Here is an 18851-nt window from a genome sequence, read left to right as displayed (position 1 = left end):
GTTGTTATTGTTGCTGTTGTATTCATTCTATAAGTTTTAATTGTGATAATTGTTGTAGTAATAGTAGTAGCGGTAGTAGTGGGGGTAGTAGAAGTAGGTAGTAGTAGTATCAGTAGTGGTGGTGATAGTTGTAGTAGTATTTGTATTAGTTGCTGTAGTAGTAGTCATATTAGAAGTAGTAGTAGTTGTTATTGTAGCTGTTGTAGTCATTCTATAAGCTTTAGTTGTGATAATTGTTGTAGTAATACTAGTAGTAGCAGTAGTAGTGGTGGTAGTAGTGGTGGTAGTATAGCACTAGTAGTAGTAGCAGATGTGGTGGTGCTAGTTGTAGTATTTGTACTAGTTGTTGTAGTAGTAGTCATATTAGAAATAGTAGTAGTTATTGTTGCTGCTGTAGTCATTCTGTAAATTTTAGTTGTGATAATTGTTGTAGTAATAGTAGTAGTAGCAGTATCAGTAGTGGTGGAGATAGTTGTAGTAGTACTTGTACTAGTTGTTGTAGTAGTAGTTATATTAGAAGTAGTAGTAGTTGTTATTGTAGCTGTTGTAGTCATTCTATAATTTTTAGTTGTGATAACTGTTGTAGTAATAGTAGTAGTAGCACTAGTAGTAGTAGTAGTAGTAGGTAGTAGTAGTATCAGTAGAGGTGGTATTAGTTGTAGTAGTACTTGTAATAGTTGCTGAAGTACTAGTCATATTAGAAGTAGTAGTAGCTGTTATTGTTGCTGTTGTAGTAATTTTATAAGTTTTAGTTGTGATAAATGTTGTAGTAATACAGTAATATAGTAGCAGTAGTAGTGGTGGTAGTAGTAGCAGATGTGGTGGTGATAGTTGTAGCAGTACTTATACTAGTTACTGCAGTAGTAGTCATATAGTTGTTGTTGTTGCTGTTGTAGTTATTCTATACGTTTTAGTTGTGATAATTGTTGTAGTAATAGTAGTAGTAGCAGCAGTAGTAGTGGTGGTAGTAGTAGTAGCACTAGTAGTAGTAGTGGTAGTGGTAGTGGTAACAGTTGTAGTCGCAGTTGTACTAGTTACTGCAGTAGTAGTCATATTAGAAGTAGTAGTTGTTATTGTTGCTGTTGTAGTTATTCTATAAGTTTTAGTTGTGATAATTGCTGTAGTAATACTAGTAGTAGCAGTAGTAGTGGTGGTAGTAGTAGTAGTAGGTAGTAGTACTAGTAGTGGTGATAGTAGTAGTGGCCATATTAGAAGTAGTAGTAGTTGTTGTTGTAGTAATAATTCTGTAAGTTTTAGTTGTGATAATTGCTGTAGTAATAGTAGTAGTAGTAGTAGTAGTGGTGGTGACAATTGTAGTAGTACTTGTACTACTTGCTGTAGTAGTCGTCATATTAGAAGTAGTAGTAGTTGTTATTGTAGCTGTTGTAGATAATTCTATGAGTTTTAGTTGTAATAATTGTTGTAGTAATAGTAGTAGTAGTTTAGTAGTAGTGGTGGTAGTAATAGCAGTAGTAGTAGTAGTAGTGGTAGTGGTAGTGGTGGTGGTGATAGCTGTAGTTGCTATAGTAGTAGTAGTAGTAGTAGAAGTAATAGTAATAGTTCTAGTCCTGACCAAGCCTAGCAACAAGATCATAGGTCAAATGCAAAAAGGACTCATTTTCCTACAGGAATATTAAAGTGTACCTTAGTTGTTGTTGTAGTTGTACTAATAGTAGTAATAGTAGTGGTAGTAATAGTAATAGTATTTGTAATAGTAGAAACAAACAATTATAAGATAGTAGTAGTAGCAGATGTACTATACAGTAGAAGTGAATGGCAACAATAACAATAACAACTGATTTATAAAAAATTAAATACTTAAACAGAACATAATTATTATTTTCATTTATTTAAAAGTTTCAGAGTTTTAAGGTCAGAAACGAGCCCCTGCCTGAATCTGCAGGAGTTGGTAAAAACATGAGAGAGTGAAATGTAACTTCATGATTTCTGATTCTAAAACAGTACAACGTGGTAAACAACAATAATATTTGGTCCCTTTACTACTGCGAGTTAGAGCCAGTGTATATAAAATAAGGTTTCAAGCGTTAGCAGTTGGTCCCTCACATCTTTCCCATTGCGAGATAGGGCCAGTGCCGTGTGGATGTACATTAAAGCCTGTAAAATAGGGTTAAGAGTATAAATGCTGTATGTAAAATGGTGTGAATAGCATTAGTACTTGGTCCCACTCATCTTTCCCTTTATGAGACTGTGCCCCGGAGTAAGTGAATATGAAATGATGTGAAGAGTGTTCGCTGTTGATCCCGGACATTATTTGCATTGCGAGACAGGGCCAGGTCTTTGTGGAGATGGGGCCAGTCCCTCGTTGTAAATGAGTGCATATACTGTAAAATGGCGTGTACAGGTTAACAGTTGATCCCGGACAGGAGGCGGTAGATGGACGGTCGGTCGATGGGACTCTGGCAGCAGTGAGAGAACAGGACAGAGCCGTGTTCGTCCAGCACAAAGTCTCCTCCCAGCTGAAGAAAAAGAAAAGGAGGATTCAGGATATAGCGCTTTTCCAAACGCTTAAGTCGCTTTACAGTTTCATGCTTTAATCATTCACTCCACACTCAGTGGTAAATAATTAATGTGCTGTGGATGCAATTTTTGGGGCTCAATATTTATAGTGGTACTTTTTTTTGTACTACAGGAGAACAAGAGTTTTTGTCACTGGCGCCCCCCTGTGGCATTTGGTATTTTGAGTGGTCTCCCATCCAAGTACTGACCAGGCCCAGTCCTGCTGAGCTTCTGAGTCAAAGAGGTTTGCCCAATTAATCATGACAGGACAGGAATTATGAGTGAAAAAAAATACATAGCACATTCAGATGGCCGATATCCAAAAGCTTAAATTACATTTCGGTGTAACATATTTTAAACATTTTATTTATAAATAAAAGCTTTTGGACATCACCTATCTACCTTTTAATTGCTGTTCCTTGCATTTCCACCTCTACAAGAACTTTGGTGTGTATTTTCTGTTTCATTTGTTGAAGAAACGTGATTGAGATTATGAACACATGGAGGTGAAGACTGAGGATAGTCCTTCATTTGTGCTGTAATAAAGACAGGGTTCATTTCTCTTATTTCATTATTTTAAGAGTACTTTTATTATTTTAAAGATAATCTTTTGATTGGGGGTCCATCATCTGCTTGTTTCTGTGGAGATGTCATTGCTCTGCCTGGAATGTTCCACAGTGTGACATTAAACAGCTCTACCTTACTTTTTTCTTTTTTTTTTAAATACAGGTACCTAGAAAAACAGACATTCTGACTTTGAGCGGAGTCACCTCTACACAGATCTGACCTGTAACTTGGTCTGGTTTGGTCTCCGTGAAGATAGAAAGATTTAAAGTCATACTGTGAAACATTCCAGACAAATCAACAACATCTTCATGAAAAGCACTTGATGGACCCTCCACCAAAGTTACATACTGCACCTATTAAACTGTTTTGGGGTTTTTTTGTGTTGTTTTTTTTTTTTTTTCCTGCTCTATTCCAAGTTAAGGTGTATTTCTTCTACCCAGTCCCTCATCAGAAACCCTGCAGGGAGGCCTCCTGAGCAAGTTGCACATAAACTATATATGTTTGATTAGTTTATTATCCACATATACGTGGCTGGTACTGTGTGCAATAGTGTTATACTGTTGTGTGAGTGAGTACCTGGAACATGTCGTCTTCAATAGTGGGCAGTTCTTTGGGGAACTGTTGGTCTTGAGCCACATATTCTCCATAAACCAACATGTTTCTGAAGTTCAGCACCTTCCACAGGGACGAGCCCAGACTGAACGCGATGTACAGCTGAAATATAACAGGTCACTTTAATGGACAGAAGATGTGATGTGTGGTTAATCACGCTGGCCGATCCGTTCTTCTCACCTGTCTCTGAGGGTCCAGCAGCATGTCATAAGTACAGCCCGTCTCGGAGATCCAGTGAGCCGCTCCCTCCAGACATCCAAAAGAAACCACCACCACACGCACGCCCTGAGACTCCAGAAGATTCTACACCAGGACCAGGACAGGAGAATAGGACACTGTTAGAGCAGCTTCTACAGGACAGGACATGGCACAGACAGTTAGAGCACACAGCAAAAACTGGAGGGATAAAATTTCAGGGTAAAATATTTCAGAGTTGTTTTTAACACAAAAAGAGTTATTTTAACTATTTGAAAGTTAAATGGGGGTTCGAGTTGTGGTTATTTGCCAACTTCCCCCTTTTTTTTTTTACAAACTTAACAAAATACATGGCCATCATGTACAATTTGTTTTATGATTAAATAAATCAGCATTACAATTCTAATCAGTAAGAGCTATATTTTATTTAAACATGCTGAACTTCTCTTAGTGTTGATGTGTCTCCTCCCACCCACCACTTCAAACTCCCACAAGAGAAGACCAGTTTGAACCAGTTTTGGACATAATTTAATCTCAAATTCATTCAAATAAAGTGTAAAAATAACACATCTCTGTGTGTTGTTTAGCTAAATCAGGACTCTTGATTTTGGGGTTAAACAGGAACTTTGGTCCAGTGTTACTTAATTAACATTTCCAAAAATGTTAAATAATTAATAGATTGGACTTGTATAAACCCTGAGAAAATGTCCAAATTGATTCTGTGAGAGTCAATTTTCACACTCCACTTGTTGCTCTGAAGATTCTACACGGGGACAGGAGAATAGAACACTGTTAGAGCAGGTTCTACAGGACATGAACACTTTAGACACCAGTTCACTTATACAATTGTGATTGACTAAAATCAGATTAAACAGATTGACTCAAAACTACATCAGCCTCACCTCCGTCAGTCTGCCCCAGGACAGCTGCGGCTACAGGTTTTCTAGTTTTCGATGACATCACAGCTTTCTATAGGCCAATAATATCTAAAACAGATAAGGGGCAGCTAAATTTCTATTGTTATAATGCAGATTTTTGTTGTAATTCAGTGAGTTCTTGAGTCTAGTCATTGATGGAAATTATCAGGTTCAGTATTTGTGTATTTATTTTTTGGATATTTCATCATAAAGTACAGTGTAATCAATAGGAAAAACTGGCTCTGCTCTGGCTCTGCTCTGGCTCTGGCTCTGGTTCTGGCTCTGGTTCTGCTCTGGTTCTGCTCTGGTTCTGCTCTGGCTCTGCTCTGGCTCTGCTCTGGCTCTGCTCTGGCTCTGCTCTGGCTCTGCTGTGAAATGCTTTGGGTGTTTTGGTGGTCAGTGGCTCAGTGTGTCAGCCACATCTAAATGTATCGCTCCCAGGGCAGGTGCGGCTACAGTGACAGTCACCACTCCACAGTGTGAGAAAACTCCTGTGATGATTTTAACCATGACTCTGGTCCTGACCTGGTTCTTGTGCAGCTCCTTGAGGATGCCGGCGACAAAACAAACAGGCAAACTGTCGGATCAGAACCAGCAGCAGCTTCTGGTCCTTCTGCAGATAATCCCCGAGCATCACCTCCCTGTGCACCAAAGAACACATGTCACTCATACAACTCCCATAATGCACCTGTCCTGTCAGAGCAGAGTGACCCACCGTCCAGAGCGGGCGCAGGTGAGGGGCAGGTGAGGGGAGATGGACGAAGGGTGTCTGTGCTCCGTCTCAGGGTCAGGCTGGAGGTCCTGGTCCAACCTCTGGAGGAAACTGTCCCACTGCTCCTGTGTGTGTCACCATAGAAACAATATAACAATAATAATAATAATAATAATAATACAGAATGTCAGGATATGTACAATATAATAATAATAATGACACAACAGGAGCAGGAGAGACAGGCAGTGACTCAGGGTTAAACACAGGTGTGAGGAGATAGATCAGGAAACATCTCACCTCCAGATGTTGAAAGGAGCGAAGAGCTTCAGTTAGTTCTGCACAGCTGTGAAAGAGAACATCTGAATCAGAGACAGACGCAGCAGACTCACTGAAGTTTAGTTTCCTCTTACCTCTGTGAATAAAACTATTGTGATATGAAGTGATTTGAACATTTGTGTTTCTGTGGGTCTTTGGGTCAGTGTGACATCAACAGTGGAGGATAAATGGATAATTGACATTGACTTCTTTTGAATAAGCTTCAAATACAATGACATAACATCAGTGACGGTCAGAACACAAAAGATTTGTGTTACCTTGAAAAAGTTTAGTGAGGTCCTTCTCATTACATCCTCTGGAGGGCGCCGTAGGAGGCACACTTTGGCAGAAATACTTTTTAACATTTTCTGATCTTATTTTTTTTTCTTTGGACCACAGTGTTCACAAAAGTTGCTGTCCTTTACATTTATTTGAGTCTCTAATAACCACTGGTGTGAGTTACTTTTACATTTGTTGATTTAAAGTAGGTGGCCGTGGCGTACCCTCTTCCAGTAATGTCACGCACCGCAACTGTTGCATTAACTGCACTTTATGGTAGTGGGGATTGGATCAGTTGGTGTATTTTGTATTTTTACTCACTCAGAGTGACTTTTCCACAGATCTTCAGCCTCCTCAATGGTCTTCACTGACAGACTGTATACACACAAGTTTAATATTTAACTATAATATTTATAATGTCACACACACAGACTATATACACACACAAGTTTAATATTTAACTGTAACATTCATAATGTCAGACACACACAGTGTGTGTTTTGTTTTCACCTCTTGTAGAGTTGAGCTGCAGAGTCCATGAGTCCGAGCAGAGACTGTTTTTGTTCAATCCGGATCTTCAGTCTGATGTAATCCTGAAGGGAACCTGGACACAGGATTGCATATGGTGCAATAACTACATCATGTGTTGTGTCTTTGAGCAAGACATGAGTGTGCAAAAGTATGAGACTATAATTAAGGAGGAGGGCACGTCAGAATTCTATGGTGAAATTTGCTGTTACAGTAGCTTTTAAAAGGGCCCGTATTACTCTGTTTTTGATTATAATGTAGTTTCCTCATCACAAACAAACCATTCACACGTTAAACACACAAACCTGCACATTTAGGCTGAGTTCTTTTCTCAGACAGAAAACACTCCAACAGAGTTCCACCTTGTGATGTCACATGGTAAGACAGGAAATGCTCCACTGTGTTTTTAAACTCCAAACACTTTCACAAGAATCATTTGGATCATTTCAACTCAGGAATTTCCAGTCTATTGAACTAAAGGCGCCGTTCACTTGAAAAGTACCACTAAATGACATCACAAGGAGGGACAGAGCATTTTTGAGCTTTGGAGATGTAGACAGAGTAATAATAAAGAGTTATTCAAGAGTGTAAATGAAACAAAACACAACTCCAGATCTGTTTTTGATGAGGAAATATTATAGTCAGTTTTGTGTCATATCGGTTTACACATCTGTTAGTCATTAGATTAGTATGACACGTGTGTGGAGCCATCTCTTATTAACAGTTCAACATTTATGGACTGTAATTTGTTTTAAATGTTCTAATGTAAATAAAGAAAGATTTAATTATATTTAGGTGTGGCAAGAGCAGCTGATCTGGACCATGTGATCTGTGGCCCAAATGTTTAGCCAAAAGTGTCACATGACCTCCTCAATCTGGTCACATGATCACTCAGCATTTCAAAATAATAAAGTAAACCCCAGATTTATCACCAGAATAAAGGAGAAAGAAGTAGAATTATTAGAATGATTCAAAAATATAATTTACTAAGTTTTAATAAGTTTAATACGTTTTTTTTTTTTTTTTTTGTTTGTTTTTTACTTTTCTGCTCTAATATCAAAAGAAAATGCAAAAAAAAAAAATAAAATAAAATAAAATCAATTGTTTAAAATGGGAAAAAGTATAAATATAGCGTTTAGACTTTATTTAGTATTTTGTCCCTGAGATTTGTTTGACAGGCTTAAACTAACATTTCCCAACCCCCAAACTTCATTACACCCAAACATGTGTCTGTTTCTTCACTTCTTTCTGTAAAAAAACTCTTACCTTCTTTGCTTTGTTTCTCTGCCAGCTCCAGGAGACATTTCCCTTGGTCAATAAAAGTTTTCAGAGCGTTTAGGCACAAATCTGAGCTGTTCTTCACGTCCTTTGGCTCTGCAGATTCCTCCATGGCTGTAATTGTGTCTGTAAAATGTGCAAAAGAGGCAGGGCCAGTCCAGTGCCCTCAGACAACCCCAGATCTGAGGCAAAGTCTAAACCTGGACCAAAACAAGTCCACAAAAAAAAGTAATGAGGAGTCAAACGTGGAAATGCAAGCTCAAATTGTGGTTTACAAATGCAGGCGTGATTACTTAAAGTAGTTTTGGATTTGTTGTTCTTGGAAAAACTAGTAAAATTCCAATGCATCGAGTGGATAAAGTTTAGTTCCTGTTTCCTATTTCTACAGAGGCCCTGAGAGGACAAACTGTGTCAAAGGAGGAGCTTGTGGACTCAAAGTTTAGGCTCCTGTGAAATGTTTCTGTTGTTGTTGTCAGCCAAAAATTGTACTTAAGGAAGTGTAATGTTGCTTCAAAATAATATTTTTCAAGTAGAAGTACAAAGTAGTGGTCCAAGAAAATACTTAAGTAAGAGTACTAAGTATTTGGGAAAGAACTGCTCAAGTAAGAGTAACTTAAAGAGTAACTGGATATTTGAAGTTAAATGGTTGGGTTGCATTGTGTGTCTTTTTGGGGGAGGGTGCGTCAAATGCTTTTCATCATGTAGATGTTACTTCTTTGTCTGGAATGTTTCACAGTTTGGTGTTAAACTAGTGTGACAGTCCTAGTTTTGAGGCAGTGTCCCCTGTCCCAGCAGATTTATCCAAAACCAGTGATTTGTCCCAATTTTATACAAGAAATGGCCCAGGTGTCCCTATTTTTGACCAATCTGATCCCTGCCAACAGTAAAGAGAGACATAAACTGACATTTGTTTAGGTAAAATCACCAAAACACAAAGAAAATGTGACTATACTGCCTCACATTAGTGCCGAGTGCAGAACAGTTTTCATTAATTCGTTTTACAATTTTATTGTCAACCAACAAAACCAGGGATGTCTCAGTTTTTTATTTTGCCAATCTGGTCACCCTACATTACACCTTTCTATCTTCATGGAGACCAAACCAGACCAGGTCAGATCGTACAGGTCAGATCTGTGGAGAAGGACCCCATTCACAGTTAGAATGCCTGTTTGTTTTGTTAACTATTTTTGAGCTATATATATAACTTTATTTACAGACTCAGGGTCCAAGCCGTACACAGATAGACACACACCCACAATACACTACATTCATATATAAACCCTCCACGCACACACACACACACACACACACACACACACACACACACTCTACTCCAATGTCAGTGAGGGAAAGCACCAGTTTCTTTGCTTTTAAGGAGCATGTAAACTGTTGTTGAATGACATATAAACATGTTGTACATGTCATGCATAAGCTAAAATGTGGAAATGTCAAATATGAATTTTATTGACTCAAGTGCCTTGCTAAAAGTGCAATAAGAATCACTGCAATATATGGATATGTGCAATACAGGTCAGTCACTCTGTCTTATTTGTTGTCATTAAATGTATATACAGTTGTGGACAAAAATGTTGGTAACCCTCTGGCAATAAAAGAAAAATCAACAATAATCACTGAGATAACTTGAAACTGAGAAAAGCAATAATAAATAAAAAAAATACTGAAAATTGTCCAACAAAAATCAAACATTGCTTTTCACCTGTGGTTCAACAGAATTATTAGAAAAAACAAAATAATGAAACTGGCCTGGACAAAAATGATGGTTCCCTTAATGTAATAATTTACACAACCTTTTGAGGCAAACTCTGCAAACAAATGATTTCTGTAACTGTCAATGAGACTTCTGCTCTGGTCAACTGGTATTTTGACCCATTTCTCGTGAGGAAACTGTTCTAGTTGTCTTAGGTTTGAAGGTTCCTTCTCCAGACGCATGTTTCAGCTCCTTTCACAGATGTTCAGTAGGACTGAGATCTGGGCTCACAGAAGAACACTCCAGAACAGTCCAGTGTTTTGTACTTAGTCATTCTTGTGTGTTTTTAGCTGTGTGTTTTGGGTCATTATCATGTTGGAAGACCCATGACCTAAGACCAAGCTTTCTGACACTAGGCAACACATTTTGGTCCAAAACACCTTGATAGTTTTGAGATTTCATTGTACCTTGTACAGATTCAAGACGCCCTGTGGCAGATGCAGCAAAACAGCCCCAGAACAAAACCAAACCTCCTCCGTGTTTCACAGTAGGGCAGTGTTCTTTTCTTGGGCTGCTTCATTTTTGCGTCTGTGAACATAGAGCTGATGTGTCTTGCCAAAGAGCTCTAGTTTTGTCTCATCTGTCCAAAGAACATCCTCCCAGAAGCTTTGTGGTTTGTCAGTATGCATTGTGGCAAATTCCAGTCTCACTTTGTATGATTTTCTCTCAGCAGTGGTGTCCTCACATGAAGTCCACTTTATCTCAAACACTGATGGATGGTGTGATCTGACACTGATGTACTTTGACCTTGAACTTCACATTTTATTTGTTTGTAGGTTGTTCTGGGCTCTTTGATTCCATTCATATCCATCTCTTCAATTTGTCAAATTTTCCTCTTGTCCAGGGAGGTTGGCTTCAGTCCTGTGGATCTTAAACTTGTGAAGAACATGTGTAACTGTAATCACAGGAACATCAAGCTGCTTGGAGATGGTCTTATTGTCTTTATCTTTATCCTGTTTGTCTATTATTTTCTTTCTAGTCTCCTGACACAGTTCTCTTCTTCTCTTTCTCTGTTCCATGTTCTGTGTTGTGTCCATCACGTCTCCAAACACAATGACACATGTCCCACTTTAAACAGACAGACTGACTGAGGACAAGTTTGAAGAACCTGTGATGCAGATTAGAGACACACTGAAGTTTAACATGTTCCTATTGTTCAGTTACTTACAATCTTTTCTAGGGGAACCATCATTTTTGTCCAGGCCAGTTTCATTAGTTTTTTTTTGTTTTTTTTTTTTTTTTTATAATTCTGTTGAACAACAATTCAAAAACAGTGTCTGATTTTCAGTTATTTCAGTGAAAATTGTTGATTTTTCTTTCATTACCAGAGGGGTACCAACAATTTTGTCCATGACTGTACATTTATTTATTTACTTTGTGCAATATAGGGTTATGTGAAATAGAATTTGGTGCAATATGAGTACAATATAAGGGCATGTGCAATACAAGTCTGTCTTATTTAACATGTGGTTGTTAAATGCTGGTATCCACATGACACTTGGATTTTGTTTTTATCTTTGTTCACTTGTCTAACAGTGTTTGTACAGTGTGTGTACAGTGTGTGTACAGTGTGTGTACAGTGTGTGTACAGTGTGTGTACAGTGTTTGTACAGTGTGTGTACAGTGTGTGTACAGTGTGTGTACAGTGTGTGTACAGTGTGTACAGTGTGTGTACAGTGTGTGTACAGTGTGTGTACAGTGTGTGCACAGTGTGTGTACAGTGTGTACAGTGTATGTACAGTGTGTGTACAGTGTGTGTGTACAGTGTGTGTACAGTGTTTGTACAGTGTGTGTACAGTGTGTGTACAGTGTTTGTACAGTGTTTGTACAGTGTGTGTACAGTGTTGTACAGTGTGTGTACAGTGTGTGTACAGTGTTTGTACAGTGTGTGTACAGTGTGTGTACAGTGTGTGTACAGTGTGTACAGTGTTTGTACAGTGTTTGTACAGTGTGTGTACAGTGTGTGTACAGTGTTGTACAGTGTGTGTGTGTACAGTGTGTGTACAGTGTGTGTACAGTGTGTGTACAGTGTTTGTACAGTGTGTGTACAGTGTGTGTACAGTGTGTGTATAGTGTGTGTACAGTGTGTGTACAGTGTGTGTACAGTGTGTGTATGCTTTAACAGCAGCCTGCTGGGGGTCTGCACACTGTCATATTTATACTGCATCTGTCTGAATGTTCACTCATAGGCATTGTTCTCTCTTTTCTTAAATAAATACATTTGTGCAAACATACACTGGGGAGGAGGGAGGTTAAGTGTCAAAGGCACAAAGGCAGCATTCTTCTGTGGTCAGTGGATTTGACCACTTTACCAACGATCATTTTATGTCAGAAGTGGAATTTGGACCACTGGCCCTCAGGTCTGGGGACAAGCACACTTTGGGCCCGACCTTGCCCCCAGCAAGCACTGGCACTGGCATTAAGGAGGAGACGTGTCCATGTGGGGCTGTACTTCGCTGCTGGAGGCTACAGTGGGACAGTACAAGTACATATATGGTGACGGCATCTGAAACAATCTGTGATGCTGTGGCATTTAAAAGCACTGCCCATGCGGGTAATGTCTGTAATCTTTGCCTCATTATCAGGCAGCAAAGTGGAGTGTGGGAAAAAGTTATATGTGACAATAAAAAAAAAACAGCTTCGGAGCAGCGCGATGCAAGTCCACACCAGCAGAGGCACCAGGAATATAGAATTTTTCGTGGGCCATGACAGAACTGACTTGGTTTGTGTTCCAAACACTTCGCGCGCACGTGGCACACCGCTGTAAGCCCGTGCACCGCACACACGTCAACCTTTTATAGTTTCCTCTGTGTTCGTTTAACACCAGTGTCTGTCACATGTGCTCCCCTTCCAACAGCAGACCCACTGCTTTCTCGCTCCCACTCACGCCTGTCCTGGCAGTCTGTTCCCGCGGACTCACATCTCACTGGTGTCCACTGCATTTGATCCCACACAGGTAGAAGTCTCGTGGATTATGGAATACATTTATTGTCATATAAATGTTTCTAATGTTACCTCTTTGTGCACAGACATGATACGTGTGTCTGCTCCGCTGTCACAGCCCCAAGCTGTCAGTGAATGCACTGATCCCTGTCAGAGTGCAGCTGCGAGAATGTGAAGAAATCGACATTGCAGCATTTGGAGTGCAGGCAGGGTAAGAAAACAGACTTTAGGACATCACTGTAAACGGCCTCATGTGAATGAGCAGCTTTTGTACAGATTCAGATCAAACCAAACTACAGAGCAGAGCTGAGTCGATACAGGGAGCGGGCGAGGGGCTGTGCTCTGCTGCGGGAGGGCATCCGGACAACTCCTGCACACCACAAACATGTTATGAATGTTAAGCATTTATCATCCTAATATATTTCCAAATAAAAGTGGACTCATTTCATATTTATTTTTATAATTGTGGCAATTCACTGAACGTGTAACCCAGTAGAGAAAACGTGCCATATTTCTTTTATTTAAATGCACTCATTTTATTTTGAAAACGTTTATTTTGGTAAGAGGAAGTGTGACTCTCTTGCTTTCTGTTAACTTCCTGTTTGTCAGTCACGTTGGGTGATAATGACCTTCTTATTCGTTGAGAGTTATTAAGAGTTATATTAGTTTTCATTCTTTTACGCTCTGGACGCTCATGTGTGTGATGATCACTTTTATTTTTGCTAAGATAAACGATCATTCTCGGTGAGTGCATGTAAATATCATTTAATGTAAATGTGGTAGATTAGATGCTAACTGGGAAATGTTTATATGCTATTTTAAGTTGATTCCAAGCGTGAACCTGAGGGGCCGTGACGGTGTCTGTCCATGTTCATGCAAACACATGGTCTTGGTGAGTCTACACGTGTTTACTGATCTAATCTGGTGAAAAACATGCTAGCACGAGGCTAATCGCGATGCTAACTCTAATCGCGAGTGATAAACTACTACTTGAAACCAATGTAAAACCAGTTTGTACTTGTTTTATTGTCATTTAAAGCGAGGTTTAAGTTGACAACAAAGGTTTAACTGGAAATGTGAACGACCTGGCAAAAACATCAGAATTGAGCGTTAAGCCCTGCAGTCTGAACAGAGACTAAATCCATTCAATTCTTCATCCTCGGTGTCACTTCTGAACAACTCCACGACCTCCGGAGGGAAACAGAGCGCCGCTTCCTCTTCTGTGTCGCTGTCGTCAGACTCAGCATCAGTTCCAGTTGGAATTATTCAGGTCTTTTTTAAATTTTTTATTTTTCTTAAGGACAACAGAATATAACATTGAAAAAAATACAATGATCAACATTTAACAGTTTCAACAATCAGCAAGACAAAAACGTAAAGCAACACCCACAACAAATACAAAACAACAACAACAACAAAAAGCCTCCATTTCCCCCCGACCACAAACATCAACACAAATCTGACCAAATTAAACAAAAGTCATGTGGTAGTGCAACATAAACACACCACTAGGCCTCCGTACATCCACACACCGCGGCCAGTTCACAACTGAAACTCCTTTTCTCTCTTTTTCTTTTTTTTCCCCCCTCTCCCATTTTTAAATTAAAAAAAAAAAAAAGAATGTCCCAATACTTAAACCCATATTATTTTCACCATCATCATTTCCTTTAATAATTTTTGTCATTGTTTACAAACTCAAATCAGAATTTTAAAGGCATTTTATTCCCATTTTTAAATACATTTTTAGTCCCAATACTTAAACTGATATTATTTCCACCAGGATCATTTTCTCTCATAATTTTTTGTCATTTTTTACAAACTCAAATCATAATTTTAAAGGCTTTTTTTCCCCATTTTTAAATATATTTTTAGTCATCCTTTTCCTTCCTCGTCTTTCACTGTCCGTCACAATCGCTGTTCTTTTATGGACGGTTTTGGTGTCGCTGAAGTCCAGAAGGAGCAAATCTCCATTCAAATACTGAATCCACCGATGGGGCGACTCATGGGGGAAAAGTCCAGGGCCATTTTTTTTGGTCCCAGTCGGTCCCTGACAGAACACCGGGTCTGAACACAGAACATGTCTCTGTCTCCTCAAATAAGTTTAAATAGAATGATTATTTGAAGTGACTCTTGTGTTGTTGTTGTTTTTGTGCAGGGAGCTCAGACCTGACTGCATACACCAGAGCGTTCGAGAGGTTGTACCCGGCTCTGTGCTACACCAGGCGTGACAACTACATATAAACACCAATTTTATTATTATTATAATTTAAATAATACAGATTATTATATTTAATTATTTTATTGATATTGAATGATATTTGTTTGCTGAAAATAAAAAAATGTTAAAAGGAGCTGTGTGGTTTCCTTTGAGTCTCCAGGTTCAAAGCTCAAATCCAGTGTGTTTAAACCTAAAAGTGAAACTCTCTCTGATGTGAACGTTTCTCCCTAAACCCCAGAACCTGCAGCTGATCCTGAGTTAGTGCTAGTGCAGCCTCTGCAGCTCAGGGAAGAGGGAAGTCTGCAGGTTCTGATCTCCACATGAGACGTGAACACAAACTGAGACTGAGACTGAAAATGAAAATTCACTATTTTCTGTTCTAAACATTCATAAATTCATATTTAATATTCATATTTAATTTGAGAAGTAAAAAAAACATTTTAATTTGATTTAATTGAAGTCTTTAAATGAGAAATGCAGGTCCAACTTGAAAAAAACAATAAAACAGACACAAGGATCAACTTCAAGACTTTTATTAAAATGTTTCATTTTCTTCAACAGCAGCAGCAAAAAACCTTTAAACGTAAACAAATATATAGAATAATGAAATGAAATTTACATTTTCATTAGTCATTGAATCTATTTGCATTTTAATTAATATATTTTAATTATATTTGTTAATTTACCTTTTACAGATGAACTTACATTGTTTAAAATTTTAGCCGATTTAACGTTTTACTAATTAATTTTTATTCTTAAATATCTATGAATTAATTATTATTTTATATATTATTACAAAACAATCTGAAGAGCCGCTTGGGACCCAAAAGAGCCAGCTGCTTTTAGTGAGCCGAGCCAAAAGAGCCGGTTCTCTAAAAAGAACTGAATCCCCATCATCACTAGTGTGCAGAATGTGATGTAAAAATTTCCATTAGTCCGACCTACTGTCTGTAAATATGACGTAAAGACGCAGAAGAACAATAAATGTTGCTTAAATAAACCCAATTTAAAATCCACCGGAGCCAAACCTAAGTTTTTTAAACAATTCAAGATTTATAGTGAATTTTTACATCACTAAATATATCTGTGATTATATCGGCAGCTCCAACTCCCATTATATCGGTTTCATATCAGCCAAAACAACATCCATATCGGTCGGGCTCTACTTGTTATAATTAATCCTCTTAAATCATGCAATCAGATGCAGTACTTCCTCAGACATGCTTCCACTCGACTTGCTCCTCTCACTGTGCTTCAGGTCCAAATGTTTCAGGTGACTGTACTTCGGAGCAGGGCAAAGGTTCTCTGAATTCATTTTGACGGTGGTGTGATAGTGCGAGGAAAATGTGGTTCTAAAATTTACTGAAGTGAATCCATAAAACAACAAGCACAATCAGAGACAGTAACCAGGTCCCATGAGGCGTCGGTGGGTCAGTTCATCAACACAGAAGCAGTTTATGAGGAGTCCAGCCCATATCACATGATCATTATCTCCACAATACAATGTGTGTATGTGTACAGGCCCATGAACATGTGTGTGATGTTGGTCACACATGACAATGTCTGTGTTTACTAGTGTGGAACCAAAATGGCATGAGTTGTGTGTATGTTAGTTGTGTGACTGTAGATCAGTGTGTTGTGTATCACCAGAAAAACAAGAAATGGAAATAATTTTTGTTCCAATTAGAATTTTAACGGCTACACTGAAAGAGAAAGGAACTGTTCAAATTAGTGATTATCTGGAAAACTCTTCATATCTGACTGTACAAGTGCTTACAATTATAAATAGATCATCATTTTTCTGAGATTTTGAGACACTCCTGTCGCTCGAGCTCCGTCCTTCACGGAGTTATGACCAAAAACACATATTTGACCTCACGTGACCTTGACCGGTTTCAACCTGTAACATTCTGTGTGTCAACTTGTGTGAGGAGTGGGTGAATATTTTAGGCCACAGATGGTTCAGAAATGGATGATCCTTTATAATGACCTCAAATGACCTCAGATCGAAACTTTTTTTTGTGGCATCGAGTGCAGAGGCTTGACCCACCAACAAAATATGGTGAAAATCAGTCCATGAATGGAAGAATTATTGTGAGTGGACACACACACACTTACACACACACACATTTACACACACAGCTACACACACATAAAAAATTTAAAATAAACTACAGTGATGCAAGGTCCTTATAGTTAAAATACATAATATACTATAAAACCACTTGTAATTGACTAAATGTAAGGTGGAGCTGTTTAATGTCACACTGTGGAACATTCTAGGCAGTTCAATGACATTTGAAAGGAGAAAAGCAAGTGGCAGATCTTATCTTCAAAGGACACAAAAAAGAGACAAACTAAATCATGTGAAGGAGCAGAGCAAGAAACACAAATGTTCAAATCATTTTATATTGTCACATGAGGCGCTTGTCACTTTAGACACAAGCACAGTGGGAAGAGGAAGTACAACTTTTACTCAAGTAAGAGTACTAGTATGCTGCTAGAAAAGTGCTCTCGTTTACTACATTTCCTCAAGTAAAATTATATCTTAGGATTTCCAAGAATTCAGAAAGTACAAATACAGTCATATGAATCCATTTTGTTCTAACACTGGACCAAAGTTCATGTTTAACCCCAAAATCAAAAGTTATATTAACATTTTGAGAGTAAACAGGTAACACTTTGTCGGGTTATCCTGATTTAACTAAACAACACATAGAGGTGTTTTGACTCTTCATTTGTTAATAATCTGTAGTTAATTTAAAATGAAATTATGAACAAAACTGGTTCAAACTGGTCTTCTCTCGTGGGAGTTTGAAGTGGTGGTGGGAGGAGCCAAATTAACACTAGGGGAAGTTGAATGAACTTCTTGAACTTGAACACGAGCATGAACATTCACTGCAACCAAATCAACCCCAGCTTTTGTTTTAATATATTTCACCTTGAAATTTTAACCTTCCAGTTTTTGCTGTAACTATAGTTCTGGGAAATAGCCATTCATTTCCACAAACTTTTGTATTTAAAACATTTAGAATTTTTTTTTTTTTTTTTTTTTTTTAGCAAATGACCAAAAAATAAATAAATCGCTTAATGTGATGATACAGTATCGATATCATGGACTGTTGTATCGATATATCACTAAGAGTATTTTTTGGTATATTTTACTAAATTATTTTGTTACAGCTACAGTTTTGTTGTTTGTTTTTTAGAGGAAGGAAACTTTTTTATGCGACACATTTGACATTTTCACTGTTTTGATGAATAAAATGTTTGTGTTTCATATGAACTTTGCACAAAAAATGGTTTAACAAAGACTTTTAGTATCACAGACATGATTTAGTCTTTATTTTTATTGAACTGTATTGAATCGATTTGAAATATATCATATTGAATTGAAAGTTCACTGTATCGAGATATGTATCATATCAGCAACTTCATAATGATGCCCAGCCCTAGTATTTACAGTCATTTCCTCATAGATCTGACTTGTCTGATCTGTGATACTCTTTATTCCTTTGTTTAGTGTGAGCTCATGAAATTAATGACAACACTGCATTTTTTTCTTCTTTTTTTGTTTTATTTGACCAAATTTTATACAAATAAGGTTAAATATTTAAAATTCACAGTGATTATTTTACTGGTTCAATCCACAGACTCCATCTCCAGATCTCTGCTCCTCTGCTCCTCTTCATCCTCCAGGACAGGAGCGTCTCCTTTCGCTTTCTCTCCCCAAGAACAAGCCTCGTCCTGGGGTTCAGCTGCTGCCTCTGCCCCCCCTTCCTCCTGGTCCTCCTCCTCATCGTCGTCTCTCAGATATTCTTCAGGGATGACGTGGGAAATCGTGAAGGAATTTGCGATTTCCTGAAGTCTTGCTTGTTGAGCTTTGAGTCGGGCCAGTTCTTGAGATTTTATTGATTCTTTCTGGGAGGGTGCGGGTGCAACAGGGGCAGGTTTTGGGGCAGATTGTGGGGCAGGTTGTGGGGCTGGTTTTGGGGTAGATTG

General features: G+C 38.3%; 2 protein-coding genes and 1 long non-coding RNA gene across 3 annotated transcripts in view; 1 reads left to right on the top strand and 2 right to left on the bottom strand.

The window, feature by feature from the left end:
• Positions 1-1830: 1830 nt before the first annotated feature.
• LOC110166483 (uncharacterized) lies at positions 1831-8323 on the bottom strand. The gene is made up of 9 exons (XM_020931724.2): positions 7909-8323; positions 6625-6718; positions 6436-6489; positions 5818-5863; positions 5524-5645; positions 5334-5449; positions 3877-3999; positions 3661-3798; positions 1831-2477 (listed from the first exon to the last, which is right to left on the bottom strand). Exons 1-7 carry the CDS (start codon positions 8030-8032, stop codon positions 3902-3904), a joined length of 654 nt encoding a protein of 217 aa, XP_020787383.2. The 5' UTR covers positions 8033-8323; the 3' UTR covers positions 1831-2477; positions 3661-3798; positions 3877-3901.
• A 5130-nt stretch (positions 8324-13453) lies between these two features.
• On the top strand, positions 13454-14982 carry LOC129409203 (uncharacterized). The gene is made up of 2 exons (XR_008632277.1): positions 13454-13523; positions 14787-14982. It is a non-coding gene; the product is annotated as an uncharacterized LOC129409203 (long non-coding RNA).
• Positions 14983-18402: 3420 nt separating this feature from the next.
• The window catches only part of txlnbb (taxilin beta b), a 30913-nt gene continuing 30464 nt past the window's right edge, over positions 18403-18851 (bottom strand). The window contains 1 exon segment of the mRNA XM_055154530.1: positions 18403-18851. This exon segment is cut by the window's right edge and continues 138 nt beyond it. Coding sequence (XP_055010505.1) covers positions 18492-18851 — 360 coding nt within the window. The 3' untranslated portion in view covers positions 18403-18491.

This window comes from Boleophthalmus pectinirostris, unplaced genomic scaffold (assembly GCF_026225935.1).
Source record: "Boleophthalmus pectinirostris isolate CB_2022bp ecotype Guang Dong unplaced genomic scaffold, ASM2622593v1 HiC_scaffold_10, whole genome shotgun sequence".
Classification (NCBI taxonomy): Eukaryota; Metazoa; Chordata; class Actinopteri; order Gobiiformes; family Gobiidae; genus Boleophthalmus; species Boleophthalmus pectinirostris.
This window is presented reverse-complemented; position numbering and strand designations above follow the sequence as displayed.